Source organism: Malus domestica, chromosome 03 (assembly GCF_042453785.1).
Source record: "Malus domestica chromosome 03, GDT2T_hap1".
Taxonomy (NCBI): domain Eukaryota; kingdom Viridiplantae; phylum Streptophyta; class Magnoliopsida; order Rosales; family Rosaceae; genus Malus; species Malus domestica.
In genome coordinates, this window is record NC_091663.1 from 31,694,954 (window position 1) to 31,712,258 (window position 17,305).

A 17,305-nucleotide genomic window follows, 5' to 3' on the forward strand; every position below is an offset into this window, starting at 1 on the left:
TGGATTTGTTAGATTTGATTAGAAATTGAATTAGAACCCTAACTTTGATAATAGAATATAGTTGATGACTGGTCTAACTTCAGCAGAGCCTCCAAATTTTAATTTAGTGAGTATGAATAGAATCTTTTCATAGGAAGTATGTATGTTTGTTTCTCCATATCCAGCCGTGAGGGCTCATGAATTAAGATCATAGGTATAAGATGATGACTTTTACGGTAAATTACAAAAAACTAACTTAATTATGGGTCGAACGACAATCTCATACCTTATGTTTGAAAAATGACAATGTCATACCTCATCTTACGAATTCGTTTCAATGTCATACCTCCGTTAGTTTTCTGTTAAGTTTGATCGTTAAATTATGAGCTGGCAAGCATGGGACCCACATCCTTACCCAACCAAATTAAAAAATTAATTAAATACTAATAAATATATTTCAACAAAAAATAATAATAAATATAGAAAATCATTTTAAAAAATTATTAAGAAATAGTGGGACCCACCCCCATCACCCACCTTTTCCCGTCCCCCACCTTTGTCCCTCTTTCTGTTTCAGAACCCCCTCCCTTCTTCAACCCAAATCCTAACCCTAATTCCCCAATTTCAAACGGAAAACCCCAATTCCCCCCAAACCCTAACCCTAAATTTCAAATCTTCATGCCAATTTCAAACAGAAAACCTCAATTACAGGTCCTCTTCTTGGGGCAATTTCAAATCTCCATAGTTGAGGCAATGCTGCAAATAAACTTGTAGCCATTGCAGGTCCTCTTCTTGGGGCTCTCCTTAGCACCGCCGGCAAGGGATTCACCGCCTTCATTAGAAGAAGCATCGGCGGCCTTGCTGCTGTCCTCCCACATGAGGGGTTTGTTGAGTGCGGAAGGAACGTAATTGATCAAACCCCACGCCTCGAGGAAATCAAAAACCCTCCGAACGGAACCGATGTCGCCAACTAGAGACTTGGGGGGCTCCGTGAAGGTGAGCTTCAGAGATGGGTTAACGGCCCTGGATTCGGTGATGATGGTGTTGCGGTAGTACTCGTAGAGGCTAGGGTTTTTCGAAGGGGATCGAGAATCGAAGAACTCGGGGAGGAATCGGACCTCGCAGTGGTGGATGTAGTAAGGCGAGAACCAGCTAGAATAGCTAAGGACGTGGATGACGTCGGCGTCGGAGGTGGGATGCAGTTGAGGATGGTGGGGAGCGGCGGTGGTCGGAGTCTTAGGATTGGCGGGGATCGGAAGAGGAGTGGGTGGGGGTTTGGATGGGGTGTCGGAAGAGGTCTTGGGCCTCTGTTTGGGTCAAAGATCTTCCAAGGGACAAAGGTAGGGGACGGGAAAAGGTGGGGGATGGGGGTGGGTCCCACATTTTCTTAATAATTTTTTTAAATGATTTTCTATATTTCCGGCACTCCACAGTTACGTCGAATCCTTATGACAATGAATCCATAACGAAATCGTGCTAAAGCTAGGACGTCACCCGTAAGTGGCGCGCTGTGTGGCCCGAGCACAGTGATAAGTGAGCAAGGGTCGCTGTATCTCCATCGGCACCCGGATGCAGTGTTAAATGAGCAAGGGGGCCATAGAAACTTCTTTTCGAATGACTCCATTCAAAGTTGTTTGGGAGCATATGCTCCTATCAACTTTACACAGGACACACAAAAGAAGTACTTTGATCCTATTAGACGGGGGATGGTGAAGAAGCTAGGACAGAAGGGTAGAGTTCAAGAGAGTAGAATGCGTTTAGGAACGTGGAATATAGGAACCTTAACGGGAAAGTCTATGGAAGTAGTGGAAGTTATGGTGAGGAGAAGGATAAATATTATGTGCCTACAAGAAACTAAGTGGGTTGGTCTTAAGGCAAAGGATCTAGAAAACTCAGGGTTTAAACTTTGGTATTCGGGCACAAATAGAACGAGAAACGGTGTTGGCATCATCGTGGACAAGACCTTGACACAAGATGTTGTAGATGTCAAGAGGGTAGGAGATAGAATCATGGCAATCAAGATTGTAATAGGACAAGAACTCATCAATGTGATTAGTGCGTACGCACCTCAAGTAGGGTTGGATACGAGTTCGAAGGAGAAATTTTGGGAAGACCTTGGAGACTTGGTGCAAGGAATTGCCCAGACGGAGAAGTTATTTATAGGAGGAGATTTAAATGGACACGTGGGCAGGGAGACAGGCAACTATGGAGGTTTTCATGGTGGCCATGGTTTTGGGGAGAGAAATGAGGATGGGGAAGCTATCTTGGATTTTGCAATGGCATATGATCTCTTCTTAGCCAACACATTCTTTAAGAAGAGAGAAGAACATGTGATCACCTACAAGACTGGGTCGTCAAAAACACAAATAGATTTTCTTCTAATGAGGAAAGGGGATCGTATAACTTGTAAGGATTGCAAAGTTATACCGGGGGAGAGCTTGGCTAATCAACATCGCTTGTTGGTGATGGATGTACATATCAAAAGAGTGAGAAAAAAGAACAAGACTTGGAAGTGCCCAAAGACTAGATGGTGGAATCTAAAAGGAGAAAAACAAGTCATTTTCAAAGAGCAAGTAATCACCCAGTGTGTGTGGGATAGAGAGGGAGAAGCTAGCCAAATGTGGGATTCCATGGCTAACTGTATCTGAAAAGTAGCAAAAGAGGTATTAGGAGAGTCCAAGGGCTTTGCTCCACACCAAAAGGAATCTTGGTGGTGGAATGAGGAGGTACAAACAAAGGTGAAGGCTAAGAAGGAATGTTGTAAAGCCTTATACAAGGATAGGACCGATGAAAATGGTGAAAGGTATAGAAGAGCGAAGCAAGAGGCGAAGAAAGCTGTGAGAAAAGCTAAGTTAGCGGCTTATGACGATATGTATAAGCGACTAGATACCAAAGAAGGAGAGTTGGATATCTATAAACTAGCTAGAGCAAGGAAAAAGAAGACAATTGACCTAAACCAAGTGAGGTGCATCAAGGATGAGGATGGAAAGGTTCTTGCTACAGAGAACGCGGTCAAAGACAGATGGAGAGGTTATTTTCATAATCTTTTCAATGAAGGACATGAAAGGAGTACTCCTTTAGGGGAGTTGAGTAACTCAGAAGAGTGTAGAAACTACTCCTTTTATCGTCGAATCAGGAAGGAAGAAGTGGTTGTAGCTTTGAAGAAGATGAAGCATAGAAAAGCAGTGGGCCCAGACGATATACCGATTGAAGTGTGGAAAGCCTTGGGAGAGACAGGTATAGCATGGCTCACTGACCTTTTCAATAGGATTTTGAAAACGAAGAAGATGCCAAACGAGTGGCGAAAGAGCACCTTGGTGCCTATTTACAAGAATAAGGGCGACGTACAAAATTGCATGAACTATAGGGGTATTAAGCTAATTAGTCATACAATGAAGCTTTGGGAGAGAGTCATTGAGCATAGATTGAGGCAAGAGACACGGGTTTCGGACAACCAATTCGGGTTCATACCAGGGCGCTCAACCATGGAGGCAATCTATCTCTTACGAAGATTGATGGAAAGATATAGAGATGGGAAAAAAGATTTACACATGGTCTTTATAGATTTGGAAAAAGCGTATGATAGGGTCCCAAGAGACATTATTTGGAAGATTTTAGAGAAGAAAGGAGTACGAGTAGCATATATCCAAGCTATAAAGGATATGTATGAAGGAGCAAAGACTGCCATAAGAACTCATAAAGGACAAACCGAAAGCTTCCCCATAACTGTAGGATTACATCAAGGCTCATCCTTAAGTCCTTACCTTTTTGCGTTGGTAATGGATGAGTTAACAGGACATATTCAAGATGATATTCCTTGGTGTATGCTTTTCGCAGACGATATAGTGTTGATAGATGAAACTCAGGAAGGTGTAAATGCGAAGCTTAACCTTTGGAGAGAAGTGTTGGAATCTAAAGGTCTTCGCCTAAGCCGATCAAAGACAGAATATATGGAGTGCAAGTTCAGTGCAAATGGAGGCCAAAATGAGTTAGGGGTGAGGATCGGAGATCAGGAAATACCAAAGAACGACCGTTTTCACTACCTAGGATCTATCTTACAAAAGAACGGAGAATTAGATGGAGATCTCAACCATAGAATACAAGCTGGATGGATGAAGTGGAAGAGTGTATCTGGCGTGTTGTGTGATCGTCGTATGCCACTGAAGCTTAAGGGAAAATTTTATAGGACGGCAATAAGGCCGGCGATGCTGTATGGCACAGAATGTTGGGCGGTGAAGCACCAACACGTACACAAAATGGGTGTAGTGGAGATGAGGATGCTTCGTTGGATGTGTGGGCACACGAGAAAGGATAAGATTAGGAATGAGGATATCCGAGGTAAAGTAGGAGTAGCCGAAATTGAAGGAAAACTGAGAGAAAATCGGTTACGGTGGTTTGGACATGTGCAAATAAGGCCTACTGACGCTTCGGTTAGAAGATGCGACTACGGGACAGAGGTTCAGGGCCGAAGGGGTAGAGGAAGACCTAGGAAAACTTTGGAAGAGACTCTAAGAAAAGACTTAGAGTACTTGGATCTAACGGAGGACATGACACAGGATCGAGCACAATGGCGTTCTAAGATTCATATAGCCGACCTGACTTAGTGACTTGGATTTTTCAAGTCTCCAATCAAGAAGTTTTCCCCACCCGGGAAATTAAGGGAACACTACCTCAACCTACATGCTCCACTCACAAAGCTTCAACATACAAGCTTCAACAAAAGAAAAATTCAAAGAACTTAGTGAAGAAGGTTTTGGTGTATTTAACACAATACGTTGAAATGAAACAAAGCTTATTTATTGATATCTCTAAGAAGTTACAAATATGTACATATACACGAGTCAAAATAAACAAACAAGAGGGAGCCTTCACAAAGGTTGCTTAGGAGAAGTCTCAGCAGTCGGCAGAGCCCCAGAAAGAGAAGGCACCGGAGGGGGATCATTCGGAGCCTCAGTACTGGACAGCACCCTAGAAGGAGGAGGCATCGGAGGTTGATCATTTGGAGTTTCATTACGCGGTACAGCCCCAGAAGACGAAGGCAATAAATGCCTTTGGAACAAACCCACAAACCTCTGATGATCATGTAAAATTTGACCATCAGATTCCTTCATCTGGTCAAGCTTCCTCTTCATGTTTGTAGCATAGTCATGAGCGAGCCGGTGCAACTGTTTATTCTCATGCTTGAGCCCTCTAATCTCCTGTTTGAGACTCATCACTTCAGCCGCCAATGATTCAACTTGGCGGGTTCGAGCAAATAGGCGTTGGGCCATATTAGACACAGAACCTGCACACTGAACACTGAGAGCCAGAGAATCCTTAACAGCCAACTCATCAAACCGTTTGGAAAGTAGTCTGTTATCTTTGGGAGTGAGAAGGTTCCTGGCCACCACCGCAGCGGTCATATCATTCTTCATCACGGAATCCCCAACGGTAAGAGGACCAGTAGGGGATACGAAGGATGGGCGCCATATGTTGTCTGGAGAAGGCGTGGCTGCCTCTTCAACAAGGTTCAAGTCAAAACGACGGTCGGAGGGGCCAAACATTTTCAAAGGTGTTGAAGAGAAAAGAAGTCGGACAAATCAAGATCTTAGAAATGCAAGAAGGGAGCTTCTACTGGTGGAGATTCAAGTGTGCTTTGGAACTTAATACCAGCCTCTATAAAAATCCGCACTCGATGGAGCTTCAAAAATCGAAGAGGCGCCTGCTCAGAAATCGAAAAGGCGTTTGCTTTCTCAAAAGCTGGGCTGCTCAGAGACCACGAGGGCCGATTTCAGGAATTGAAGAGGCGTTTGCTTTCTCAAAAGCTGGGCTGCTCAAAGACCACGAAGGTCGATCGCAGAAATCGAAAAGGCGCTTGCTTTCTCAAAAGCTGGGCTGCTCAGAGACCACGAGGGCCGATCTCAGAAATCGAAGAGGCACCTGCTTTTTCAGCCTTGTTAGCACCTGTCACATGCACACTCAACTTTGCGGAAATTACGGGCATTCTGTCGAAGATTTCTAGTGAAGTAGAAAGCACGTGAATGTTACTGTTCAATCATTCACTTTCCACACGCAACATCAGCTCACGGGTACCACAGATAACTTTGCCAAAAATCTCTGACAAAATTTAGACACGTGAAGCTTGCAGCTCCCATTACATCGCTATGACTAAGAAGGGTAAAAGAATAGCAAAGAAACAGCACTAACAAAGTTTAGACACATAAATTTTGAAGGTCTAGCTACCATATTATTACCCACAAGGGTAAAGGAACAGGACCATTGCTGGATAATTGGAAAGTCCCTGTGGGTCAACCTCTGTGCTCCGTGGCAAGGTAGACTAGCAAACAGGCCTAACCTTTACTCACATTCGAGAAAACACTCCCAACAAGATTGCTTGCTTCAAGATCGAAGAGGCACCGTCCTCCGAATCTCGAGAGCCAGACTCCCAACACGATTACTTTCTCAAAAAGCGACGAGACACCGCTCTCCGAATCTCGAGAGCCAGACTCCTAGCAGGATTGCTTTCTCAAAAATCGAAGAGGCACCGTTCTCCGAATCTCGAGAGACAGATCCCCGACAGGATTGCTTGTTCGAAAACCGAAGAGGCACCGCTTTCTCAACTTCGAGAACCCCTTAGATAAAGCTTGTCTGTAATCCTCCCACTGCTTTCTCAACTTCGAGAGCCAGATCTCCTTGGATAAAGCTTGTCTGTAATCTTCACACGTAACATCAGCTTTCCAGATACCACAGACCACTTTTTCAAAGTGCTCTAACAGAGTTAAAACACGTGAAGCTGGCAGCTCCCACTACCGTGCTATGACCAAGCAGGGTAAAAAAATAGTATTACTCCTTGTTAGGGAGACTCCTATATATGTCGACCTCCATCCTCAACGGACAGGCAGACCTGCAAAAATGCTCAACCCTTCCTCATATCTGAGAGGGCACTCCCAACGAAGCCTCTCAAAATACTCAGCTTTCTTTCCCCCCGAGAATACCTCTGCAAACAAGCTACACTAGAGCAAGAATATCTCATATCATCAGGGTTAAAAGCAAGAGTATCCCATATCATGCTTTTTTCCTGTCTTTTCCTTTGGCCTTGTTCTTACCTGCAAGACAAGGAGAAAGAGAGCAATCAGTCAGCACTTGGAATCAAGCTTCTAGTCCGGAACTGACTGCCTGGAACCCCATTGCTCTCGAGTACTCATCTTCAACATCTTATGCTTCCCGAGAAGATACCACATCTGCCTGAGGAACAAATAGGGTAAGTGAGAAGGATACAAGGAAGCATGTGGAGACAAGCGCAACAGAACACGTGCCGATACATCCACTACTTTGTCAACAGCAAAAGTATCCCATATCAGCAGGGTCGAACGTACTCTAGATTTGATGGACTTGTTTTGACCCTCAAATTCTTCAGTCGGCCTTATACTCTGGTGGAAACAAGAAAACCCTCCAGCCCAGTTCAAGAATAAGCCTGTGGAAAGTTACTTCTTCAAAAGCAAAAGTATCTCATATCACCTTTTCTCCTTTTCTTCTCTTTATCCTTCATGCTACCTGCAAGATAAGGAGAAGGATAACAATCAGCCGGAACTCGAAATCAAAACTTCTGATCTGGGACTGATTGCTTTGAGCTCTGATTGCTTACCTTGTCTGTCACCTCTTTCAGCAGATCCCCTAGCTCGGCGACTTGGGGGACTCCTACTACATGGTTTGTATCGCGCTTGACCAAGCCTGAAACTACAAGTAAGCGTCAAGTGAAATTGATACATTACCTTGTGCATCTCCACCAGTTAAAGATACCACCCCTGGAGGGAGGAAGAGTACTTCCAAAGAAGATGCCACATCTACCTATGAGACAGATAAGGCAAGTGAAGACGATACCACACTTCGGTACTTAAAAGTTTCGTGATTACGAGATCATTCTTCCACAATATTTCCTAATGTCATTTGTACTAAATCATTCACTTGTACTCACTAAAGGAGAGCTTGAACCTATATACTGTGTAAACCCTTCACAATTAATGAGAACTCCTTTACTCCGTGGACGTAGCCAATCTGGGTGAACCACGTACATCTTGTGTTTGCTTCCTGTCTCTATCCATTTACATACTTATCCACACTAATGACCGGAGCAATCTAGCGAAGATCACAAACTTAATATTTAAGATGATATTCTTTGGTGTATGCTTTTCGCAAACGATATAGTGTTGATAGATGAAACGCAGGAAGGGGTAAACGCGAAGCTTAACCTTTGGAGAGAAGTGTTGGAATCTAAAGGTCCTCGCCTAAGCCGATCAAAGACAGAATATATGGAGTGCAAGTTCAGTGCAAACGGAGGCCAAAATGAGTTAGGGGTGAGGATCGGAGATCAGGAAATACCAAAGAGCGACCGTTTTCGCTACCTAGGATCTATTTTGCAAAAGAACGGAGAATTTGATGGAGATCTCACCCATAGAATACAAGCTGGATGGATGAAGTGGAAGAGTGCATCCGGCGTGTTGTGTGACCGTCGTAGGCCACTGAAGCTCAAGGGAAAATTTTATAGGACGGCAATAAGGCCGGCAATGCTGTATGGCATAGAATGTTGGGCGGTGAAGCATCAACACGTAGGTGTAATGGAGATGAGGATGCTTCGTTGGATGTGTGGGCACACGAGAAAGGATAAGATTAGGAATGAGGATATCCGAGATAAAGTAGGAGTAGCCGAAATTGAAGGAAAGAGGAGAGAAAATCGGTTACGGTGGTTTGGACATATGCAAAGAAGGCCTACTGACGCTCCGATTCGAAGATGTGACCACGGGACAGAGGTTCAGGGCCGAAGGGGTAGAGGAAGACCTAGGAAAACTTTGGAAGAGACCCTAAGAAAGGACTTAGAGTACTTGGATCTAACGGAGGACATGACACAAAACCGAGCGCAATGGCGTTCTAGGATTCATATAGCCGACCCCACTTAGTGGGAAAAGGCTTTGTTGTTGTTGTTGTATTAGTTTTTTTTGTTGAAATATATTTATTAGTATTTAATTAATTTTTTAATTTAGTTGGGTAAGGATGTGGTTCCCACGCCTGCCAGCTCATAACTTAATGATCAAACTTAATAGAAAACTGATGGAGGTATGACATTGAAACGAATTCGTAAGATGAGGTATGACATTGTCATTTTTTAAATATGAGGTATGAGATTGTCGTTCGACCCATAGTTGAGGTAGTTTTTTGTAATTTACCCTAACTTTTACTTAGAAAAGCTAAGATCATCAGTATAGGATGATAAGTTTTATTAGGAAAAGCCCATTAGAGTAAGTTTGATCTAAGTCCAGTTTAAACCAATTTAATAGTAATCCAATAATATTCTCCATCAACTAATATAGAAATAAGGCCAAAATTCAAGTTTCGAAAGAAAGCATCAACATGTGCATATGCAGATTGCAAACCAGAATAGCCCAAGCAGCAATATCGAAATCACAACAACCAAAACAATAACAAGACGAGCCGGATCTCACCTTACAGCTTCGACTTTTGCTCTCATTTCTTCCTAATTTCACTTAACCTCAAAGTATCAAATTTGCTGGTGCAAAAACGTTGAAGTAGCCGAGCAAATGAGTTAAGAGAGAAGGATAAAAGCAAAAATGGGGCCAATATTTTTGCGAGAGAGAGAGAAGGGAGCAAAAGATGGAGATAGAGGTGGGAAAATACTTTACCACTAAAATGGGTATTTTCGTAACTTCAAAAAAAACCAATGATGTCATCTTTCATATATATTAACTTTTGTCTTTCCATGAAATGCTTAATAAGTGTTGTCTTAATATAAAATGAAGTATTAAAAGTATACTCTATATGTAATTTTTCTTAATGTTAAAGAGATTAAAATTTTAAATTAAATTTTGTAAACTAAATGATGTGATTGAAGATTATTAGATTATTATTTAAGTGTTGATTAACGTGCTTATTTTCTACTAGTGACACATCATTTGGTTTGCAAATTTGGTTTAAAAATTTAGTCTCTCTAACATTACTCTATACGTAAACAAGGAAGTTACAAATAAATTCAACTAGGCATTTGCGAATTTCTCTTGACACATGTACACGCGAATTCTTAACTTTATTAGTTTGAGTTTTAATCGTTTTTATGTTTTGTCAACTGATTAGTTTGTATTAACTACATTGTAAAAGATGAAGTTGGTATAGAGGAAGAGGAAGACAATAGAGAGAAACAAGAGAGATTGTATTGATTGATTAGGAAAATGTATACAAATGAACTTAAAGAAATGATAGCTATACAATCCCTTATATAGCCATATATCCTAATTACAATGATACCCTTCTAACTATATTAACAAACTCAACCACTAGAATAATGTCATGTGACATTTCTGTTATATCAGTTATTAGTTTGGTTCTTTATGTAAAGAATCATTTATTTTTCTTTCTTGATGATTTTTATTTTTTATTTTTCTCAATTTGTTTTACAAGTTATTAATTTTCAAATTTTGTTCTAGAGGAGTTAGGATCCAATACTCACTGTATCCATACAACGGCTTTACACTAACTCCTCGCGTTTTGATTACGTGACAAATTGTGAGAAGCACTTCGTATAACTAATATGTTCACACTCGTTTCTTTCAATAAGATATTCTTCATGGATATTTTTTTTATCTTTAAAGAAAATTGATTGGAGATGATAGCTAATCATGAACAAAAATTTTGCCATACTCTCATCGAAGTATTGGAATATTGAAAGACCAAAAATTCTGATGTATAGTAAGGTGCGGTGCATGTCAGAAATCCCTCCATGCAAAACTGTGAAATGGGATGATCAGTACGTTGCCCTCTATTGTCCAGCATCCGTGCAGTCTCGTGATCCAAGATAACCAAACATAGCATGCAGCATCATGTATTGTCTCATATACGACCGCATTCAAAAGAAGAAAAACACTTGACAGTTATAATCAATTAATTAATTGGAATAAGTTACAAACTCGTATAAGCTTTGTCTTGCTCATATATTTATGACGTGGCCTAAAAAGAGTGAATTTATTGTTCATGAAGTAATTTGGTATATGCGTAAATGAAAGACTTGCATACATTCTTCGAAATCACTATCACATGCATTCTTCGAAAAATCACACTTATGTCAGAATAGCATGCTTTTTTTTTAATGCGATATTGCGTTAGTGGTCTGTAACGTTTTAGAAGTACATGCACAATTAAAATCATTAACCAACATACTCGTTCAATCTAGCGACACTCAATCAACTCAGTTAAGGGCTTTAAGGCAGCATGAGTAAGTCTGTGCACTCTATAGGTGACATGGCCTTTATTTATTTATTTATACAACAATATATTTATATTAAGGGGTAAAGGATGTAGGCTAAGCTATACACAATAATCTGGTGTCAAAGTTATCATTCATAAAAGTCAAATTTAAAACATTTCACTTACAAGTGAATGTAAGAACATCACTAAATCATAGTATTAAGTGGCTGAGCTAATGTTAAGTGTTGTACTAGGAAATATTAATTTCCAATCAATTTGTTTTGGAAAATTAAGTCAATTTCTAATGCTGTGTGTTCAGATTAATTGACATGGTTTTCACATTGGTTCAATTCCCTTTTATCTAAACTCAGATAATCTAAGTCACAATGACAAGTCTTAATTAAGGTGATTTTGATTTCACGGTTTAGAAGCCAACTAGGTGTTAGCCTGTTATGGCCGAGCATTTTTGCTCCAATTGACAACCACAATCTTCACGCGTTAATGTGATGTGGATCGATGGTGCAATATCAACAATGCAGTCTTTTTCCACCACTAATGGTATTTGTATAGACTATTTCAAAAGATTAAACAAAAAAAAAAAATGTATGTATGTATACACAATATGATTGATTTCTTGGCAAGTAATAACAATACAAAGTGAGAACACTTCCATTAAAAGATGTCATATGTTTAAGAAATAAAAATGTGCCTCTCATCAAACTCAAGAGATGACATCACTTAACGAAACTATTATCTCACTCAACATCCCAACAATAAGACAATAGGCGAATCAATTATATAGATGTCAATTAGACATGAAAGAAGAAAATCATGTAGAAGATCTTGTAACTTTAGGTCATTGTTAGAGATATTTGTACTAAGAAGAGATAGGGTCCATATAAACTTGTTGATTGCAGAGAGTGAGAGAGACATGCAGATGCAAGTCGATATGTGGTGTGGGTGAGTATTAAAGTGCATGCGACGAGGGTAATAGTCACAACAATTGGTGGCTGTCATGTGCTGCGTGGACGGTGACACCAAAATACTTGGTCCTTTTGCACTCATGAACGATCCACGCTTACTACAGAGAGAGAGAGAGAGAGAGAGAGAGAGAGAGAGAGAGAGAGAGAGAGAGAGAGAGAGAGATATAAAACAATCACTCTGACTCCGAACAACATGAATAATTAAAGACATAAAAGTTTGTTATGTAATATGAAAATTAGTATTGTTTTGTGTCTTCTTACAATACAGTTTCATAATTCAAACCTTCTTATTTTTAAGGTCTCATTCAATGATAATCTTTGAGAGCAATCGATTATATAGGAAAATATTATTTAACCATCACCAGATATTAATTACGAAGACAATGATATCAACAAACATTGAAATATGAAGATAATAATCAAATAGTTATAACTTATACGATTTATGATTGAGTTATTTTGTCGGTAATTACATGGATTGCATTACAGGATCATATTTCAAGAATGAATCTAAAGAATACATGGATTGCATTACAGGATCATATTTACGATTTATAAAGATTATCTGACCTAAAGAATACATGGATTGCATTACAGGATCATATTTCAAGAATGAATCTAAAAGAACATAAATACGTATTAAATTACAAGTGCAACACGTACTCTATCCAAACACAAAGATGGGGTGGTCAATCAGTAGTATGATTTTCTTTCCGCCAAATCCCTTCTCCGTCCGCTCCTCTCTCACTTTATCATGACCGTTCAAATATAAAGTTGGAGAGGAGGAGAATTTGAAGGGGAGAGAATTTTACTCTAATAAAAAAAACAACCTCATCAAATTTTTGTTATATAATTGTCATTATCCTTACATTTCTTTTAGTTTAATATGTCAAAATAATTGTCTGGCTCCCTAATAAAAACGAATTTTAAAATAAAACAATTAAAGAAATTAACTAGATAACAATTTAAAGAAAATCAATTTTTAAAACCATAGGATTCCGCCGTCCCCTTAACAATCTTATGCAATTTTACCAATTACTTATGAATTTTTACATACATGCTTTGAAGGTTAGGTTTTCCTAATACATATTTTCCTCGTGATGTTATATTTGACATGCAACCCGTCTGTGATGTTCAAATCAAATATAAACATGCAAGACTCATTAAGTCTTGTGAAAACCCTTTGAAAAACCATGCAACCCTTAAGAGCGTGATGTTCACCTTAAGTGAGCTTACAATTACTAATCACAAGAAGTCCTCCTCAATTTCAGGGTGATGTTCCAACAAAAATTGCATCAAATTACTTGTCTAAGGCCTGGTTTGGTATTGCTGTGCTTTGAAAAAAAGCTACTGTGAGAATAAGCGGCTGTGTTGTGAGAATAAGCGGCTGTGAAATAAATCAGCAGAGTGTTTGGTAAACTTTTTTGTAAAAGTGTTTTTGGAAAAAAAAAAAGCAGTCTGATAGTGGGTCTTTTCATTAAATGAGCACTTTAGCTCCTTGTGCTTTGAAAAAAAACCAGTTTTCCAAAGCTGCAAATAGCAGCTTCAGCTTTTTCTTTTGATTTCAGCTTATTATCACAGCAACTTCCAAAATAAGCCCTTTTTTTTTCAGTTTACCAAACACCTAAAACCCTCACAGCTTTTTTTCATAGGTGTTTTTTTTAAGCACCTCACTCCCAAACCATCCCTAAAGACCCTAATGGTTGCGAATCACTAAGACAATTAGATAGTTTAATTGCGGTGATTAATAATTCAATGCAAGCATGCATCCATTCATAAGCAAATTAATACAATCACATATTCATGCTAAAACTCGTGGCTTCGCCCTAGCAAGCGGAAATTAGTTACGAAAAATCATAAAACAAAATATTATTGAGAATAAAGATAGAAAACAGCTAGAAAATAAACTTGAAAAACTCTCTAAAGTGTGTGTGCGTTTCCTCCTCTCCTTCCCTCCTTAACCTAATGGCTAAATATCTTATTTATACTACTACAAAATAAAACCCTAAAAGGTCTTAGAATAAAACTAGGAAACATAATTAAATAATAAAACAGAAAATAAAAAGGTTTCATATTTGAACTAAAATTCAGATTTATCAGAAAATCAAACTTCTGACCGACCAAATCAACTTTGATTTAGTCCCAAAAGGTCTCTTTTGAAGCTTAAGTCATCCCCTACAAATCCTCAGAAGGAATCTTCCTCAAAATATGCCCTTTTGACCTCCAAAATACCCAAAACGTCCAGAAACATCAATCTGATAAAACTACGTGCTGGGCCTTTAGTTCATCGCCACGGTCAAATGGCTTAGTAGAAAAATTTGAAAATTTGAAACAATCATCTTGAAAGACTCACAAACATCTTCCAATTGGAATTACTCCAAAATTCATCCGTTTGATCACTTTTTTCTCCAAAGGAAGTCGAGTGTCCTACATTGGAAATATAACTCAATGTATCAAAATTCTCACAAAATAATCAATAAATTATTACTAAGATTAGGATAAAATATATAGTCTAATAAAATATATAGTCTAATATTGGCTCATCACTCCCCATAAGAAAATCACAATATGATATAGTAGATTTACAAGGTAGCGGTAAGAGGAAAAGGAGTGATAGAAATTGTGATCGGTTTGGAAAGAGCCAATATATGTTTTTTTTTTTCCATGTGAATTGTAGCATCTTATCTATAAATAATTTTCTTTCCTTCTTTTTCAAACAATGCCGATAACTCGATTCCTTTTACACCAGAAAGCTAAAGTTACTTTAAATTTGATAGTGAAAATTTGAAATCTCTCCCTTTCTAAATGCGCATGGCTAAGGAATTTGGCAATTGATAAAAGAGGATCAATGCTTCTTTGGCAAGAAACTCTAGCTTAGGGATGAAGAAGAGAATTCCATATTTGGTTTGAAATTTACAACAAATCATAGTTTTTTTGTCCTTTGTTTTTCGTCAAAAGGTCCTTTATTAAATACTAATAAGAATGTTTACCTCTTCGGTCAAGATATTAAAAAGAAATTTAGGACCAATTTGTAAACATCGAAATTTTGATGGTCAATAATTCAAAATTTGATCACTTGACTAGTCGAAATTGGCTAGGCCAATTCATAGGTAACACATGACAAAGCGAGCAATCAGGAATGACACATCTCAACATCTAAGACCTCCTTCAAACAAATCAAATCAAGTACAAAAGGGAACACATTAACCCTAATTTGATTAATATATCAATTAGGGTTTAATTTCCTAAATATAAGATTTTGATTTAACTAAGAGCTAAATTGAATAATTAGCTCAAATTTAATCAAATTAGAAAATTAATCTCAGAAATTACGGGATTCAAATTTGGGGTTCTAAACTAATACACAATCCCTTGCATATAAATAATAGGCTCATCTTGAAGAAACAAACTTGAGGGAAAGGAAGCAAGCTCAAGCCTTTGAAGAAAACCAGAAAATTCTCTGGCCAAAGCAAATACAAAACAGTCAAACATGCTTGTGTTCTTCATCAGGCTGGTGGAGAATAAACAAGCACAACAAACACATATGTCGATTCATCCACTACCAAAGCCAAAGATCACCCACCACATGGCATAATTGGTGGTCCTGATTTGTTCAAAATCAAGCATTGACGATCATTGGAGAAATTAAACCCCGATTCAAGACCAAGTGTTCACCGTTCTTTCATCAAATTCTACTTTGGAGATCGAATCAGAGGAATATTGTTGTAAACAAATAAACCACAAAGATTATAGCCGTAAACATCATTAATACACAAATTTATTTTGTACACGTGTTCTTGTTTTAATTGTAGTAGGAAATTTCGTGTTTATAGTCTCACAAGTGAATTCCACCATACTTAACTGCGCATAGGCCACACTATTGTTATCACGAAGGGAAAACAAAAACACAATGGATCTTAATAATTTTGTAAACATGCATCCTGTAGAGACACATTGAGAGGCCGATTCTTAACCATTGATTGATGAAGGTCAATTATAAAACAAAGGGAACTCTTCTGGTACTGTTCACTTTAACCAAAAACCATATTTTTACACTAAAAAATCAATCATGGTACTTTTTACTTTACTCTTTATTTTTTTCATTTTTGTTAAAACTCAAGTTTTCAAGTCAATTTCATTAGTTTTCCTTAAAACAAATCAATGAAAAACAAACATGCATCACGTTTAAATTAAAAAAGGATTAACATTTGCATTATAATTAATAAATCAAAGCTAGTTGCTAAATTATCATGTTTTAGGTAGCTTACTTTTTGAACAGAGGCTACTATTCAACAATTTACTTGTCTCTATCAAGAAAAATTTGTAGTCTCTTCTCATCCAGACAGAGCCTCACACTTGATTAAAAATTTGGAAAAGTTCAACTGAACTTTCACAATCATGCTTTTTTGTAAACCCAATAACACGACTGGGGTGATCCTAAGGCTTATGGTGCAAGGCATGATATGATTACTTAAGATATTGACTTGGAGGATTAAAGATTTATAGGATTGAATAGCCCTTGTCAAGCCTTTGGAGCCACTCTCTTAAAACTCTCAACCTACCGGAAAAGGATTCTCTCCTCGGCATATGCTCAGGATCCTGCTGAGCAGGACACGAGGACCGTTGGATGAAAATCCAACGGTTATAATTATTATAACTTTAAAGGGATCCACCTTTTTATAGTCGTTGGATTTTCATCCAACGGTCCTTGTGTCCTGCTCAGTAGGATCCTGAGCATACTCTCAGGAGAGAATCCTTTTCCCAACCTACCCATCAATCATCATGGCATTTCTTAAGAGATTATAATGGAGGCAGATTGTCTGCCCTGGGTGCCCTTCTCATCCCCTTATATTTGTGCGGTCACGGTTAAGTTACGTTAATATTTTATATTATTATTTTTTTCTTATTATCTCTATAAAAAAAATAATATAAAATGTTGACGTGGCTTAACTGTGATCGCACAAAATAGAAGAGGATAGGAAGGGCACCCAAACAAGAGGGCAAACAATCTGCCTCCGATTATAATTGTTGGTTGAGGCCACAAAGTCTTGGTATTATACATCTTGAGTAGAAGAGTTTTATGACTCGTTTGAAATTGTTTTTAAAATAACTAA

General features: G+C 38.6%; 1 protein-coding gene across 1 annotated transcript; it reads right to left on the reverse strand.

Annotated features, from left to right (window-relative positions):
- Positions 1-710: 710 nt before the first annotated feature.
- Positions 711-1,538, reverse strand: LOC114824224 (SWI/SNF complex subunit SWI3B-like). The gene is made up of 2 exons (XM_070819725.1): positions 1,474-1,538; positions 711-1,284 (listed from the first exon to the last, which is right to left on the reverse strand). The coding sequence occupies exons 1-2, from the start codon at positions 1,536-1,538 to the stop codon at positions 711-713; spliced, it is 639 nt and encodes a 212-aa protein (XP_070675826.1).
- Positions 1,539-17,305: the final 15,767 nt, after the last annotated feature.

Excerpts from the sequence above, each read along its gene's own strand:
- LOC114824224 (XM_070819725.1), bottom strand. The coding sequence starts at position 1,538 with ATGGAGATACAGCGACCCTTGCTCACTTATCACTGTGCTCGGGCCACA. Across the intron at positions 1,285-1,473 it reads ACACAGCGCGCCACTTACGG|GCCCAAGACCTCTTCCGACA; the intron begins GTGACGTCCTAG and ends ACCCAAACAGAG.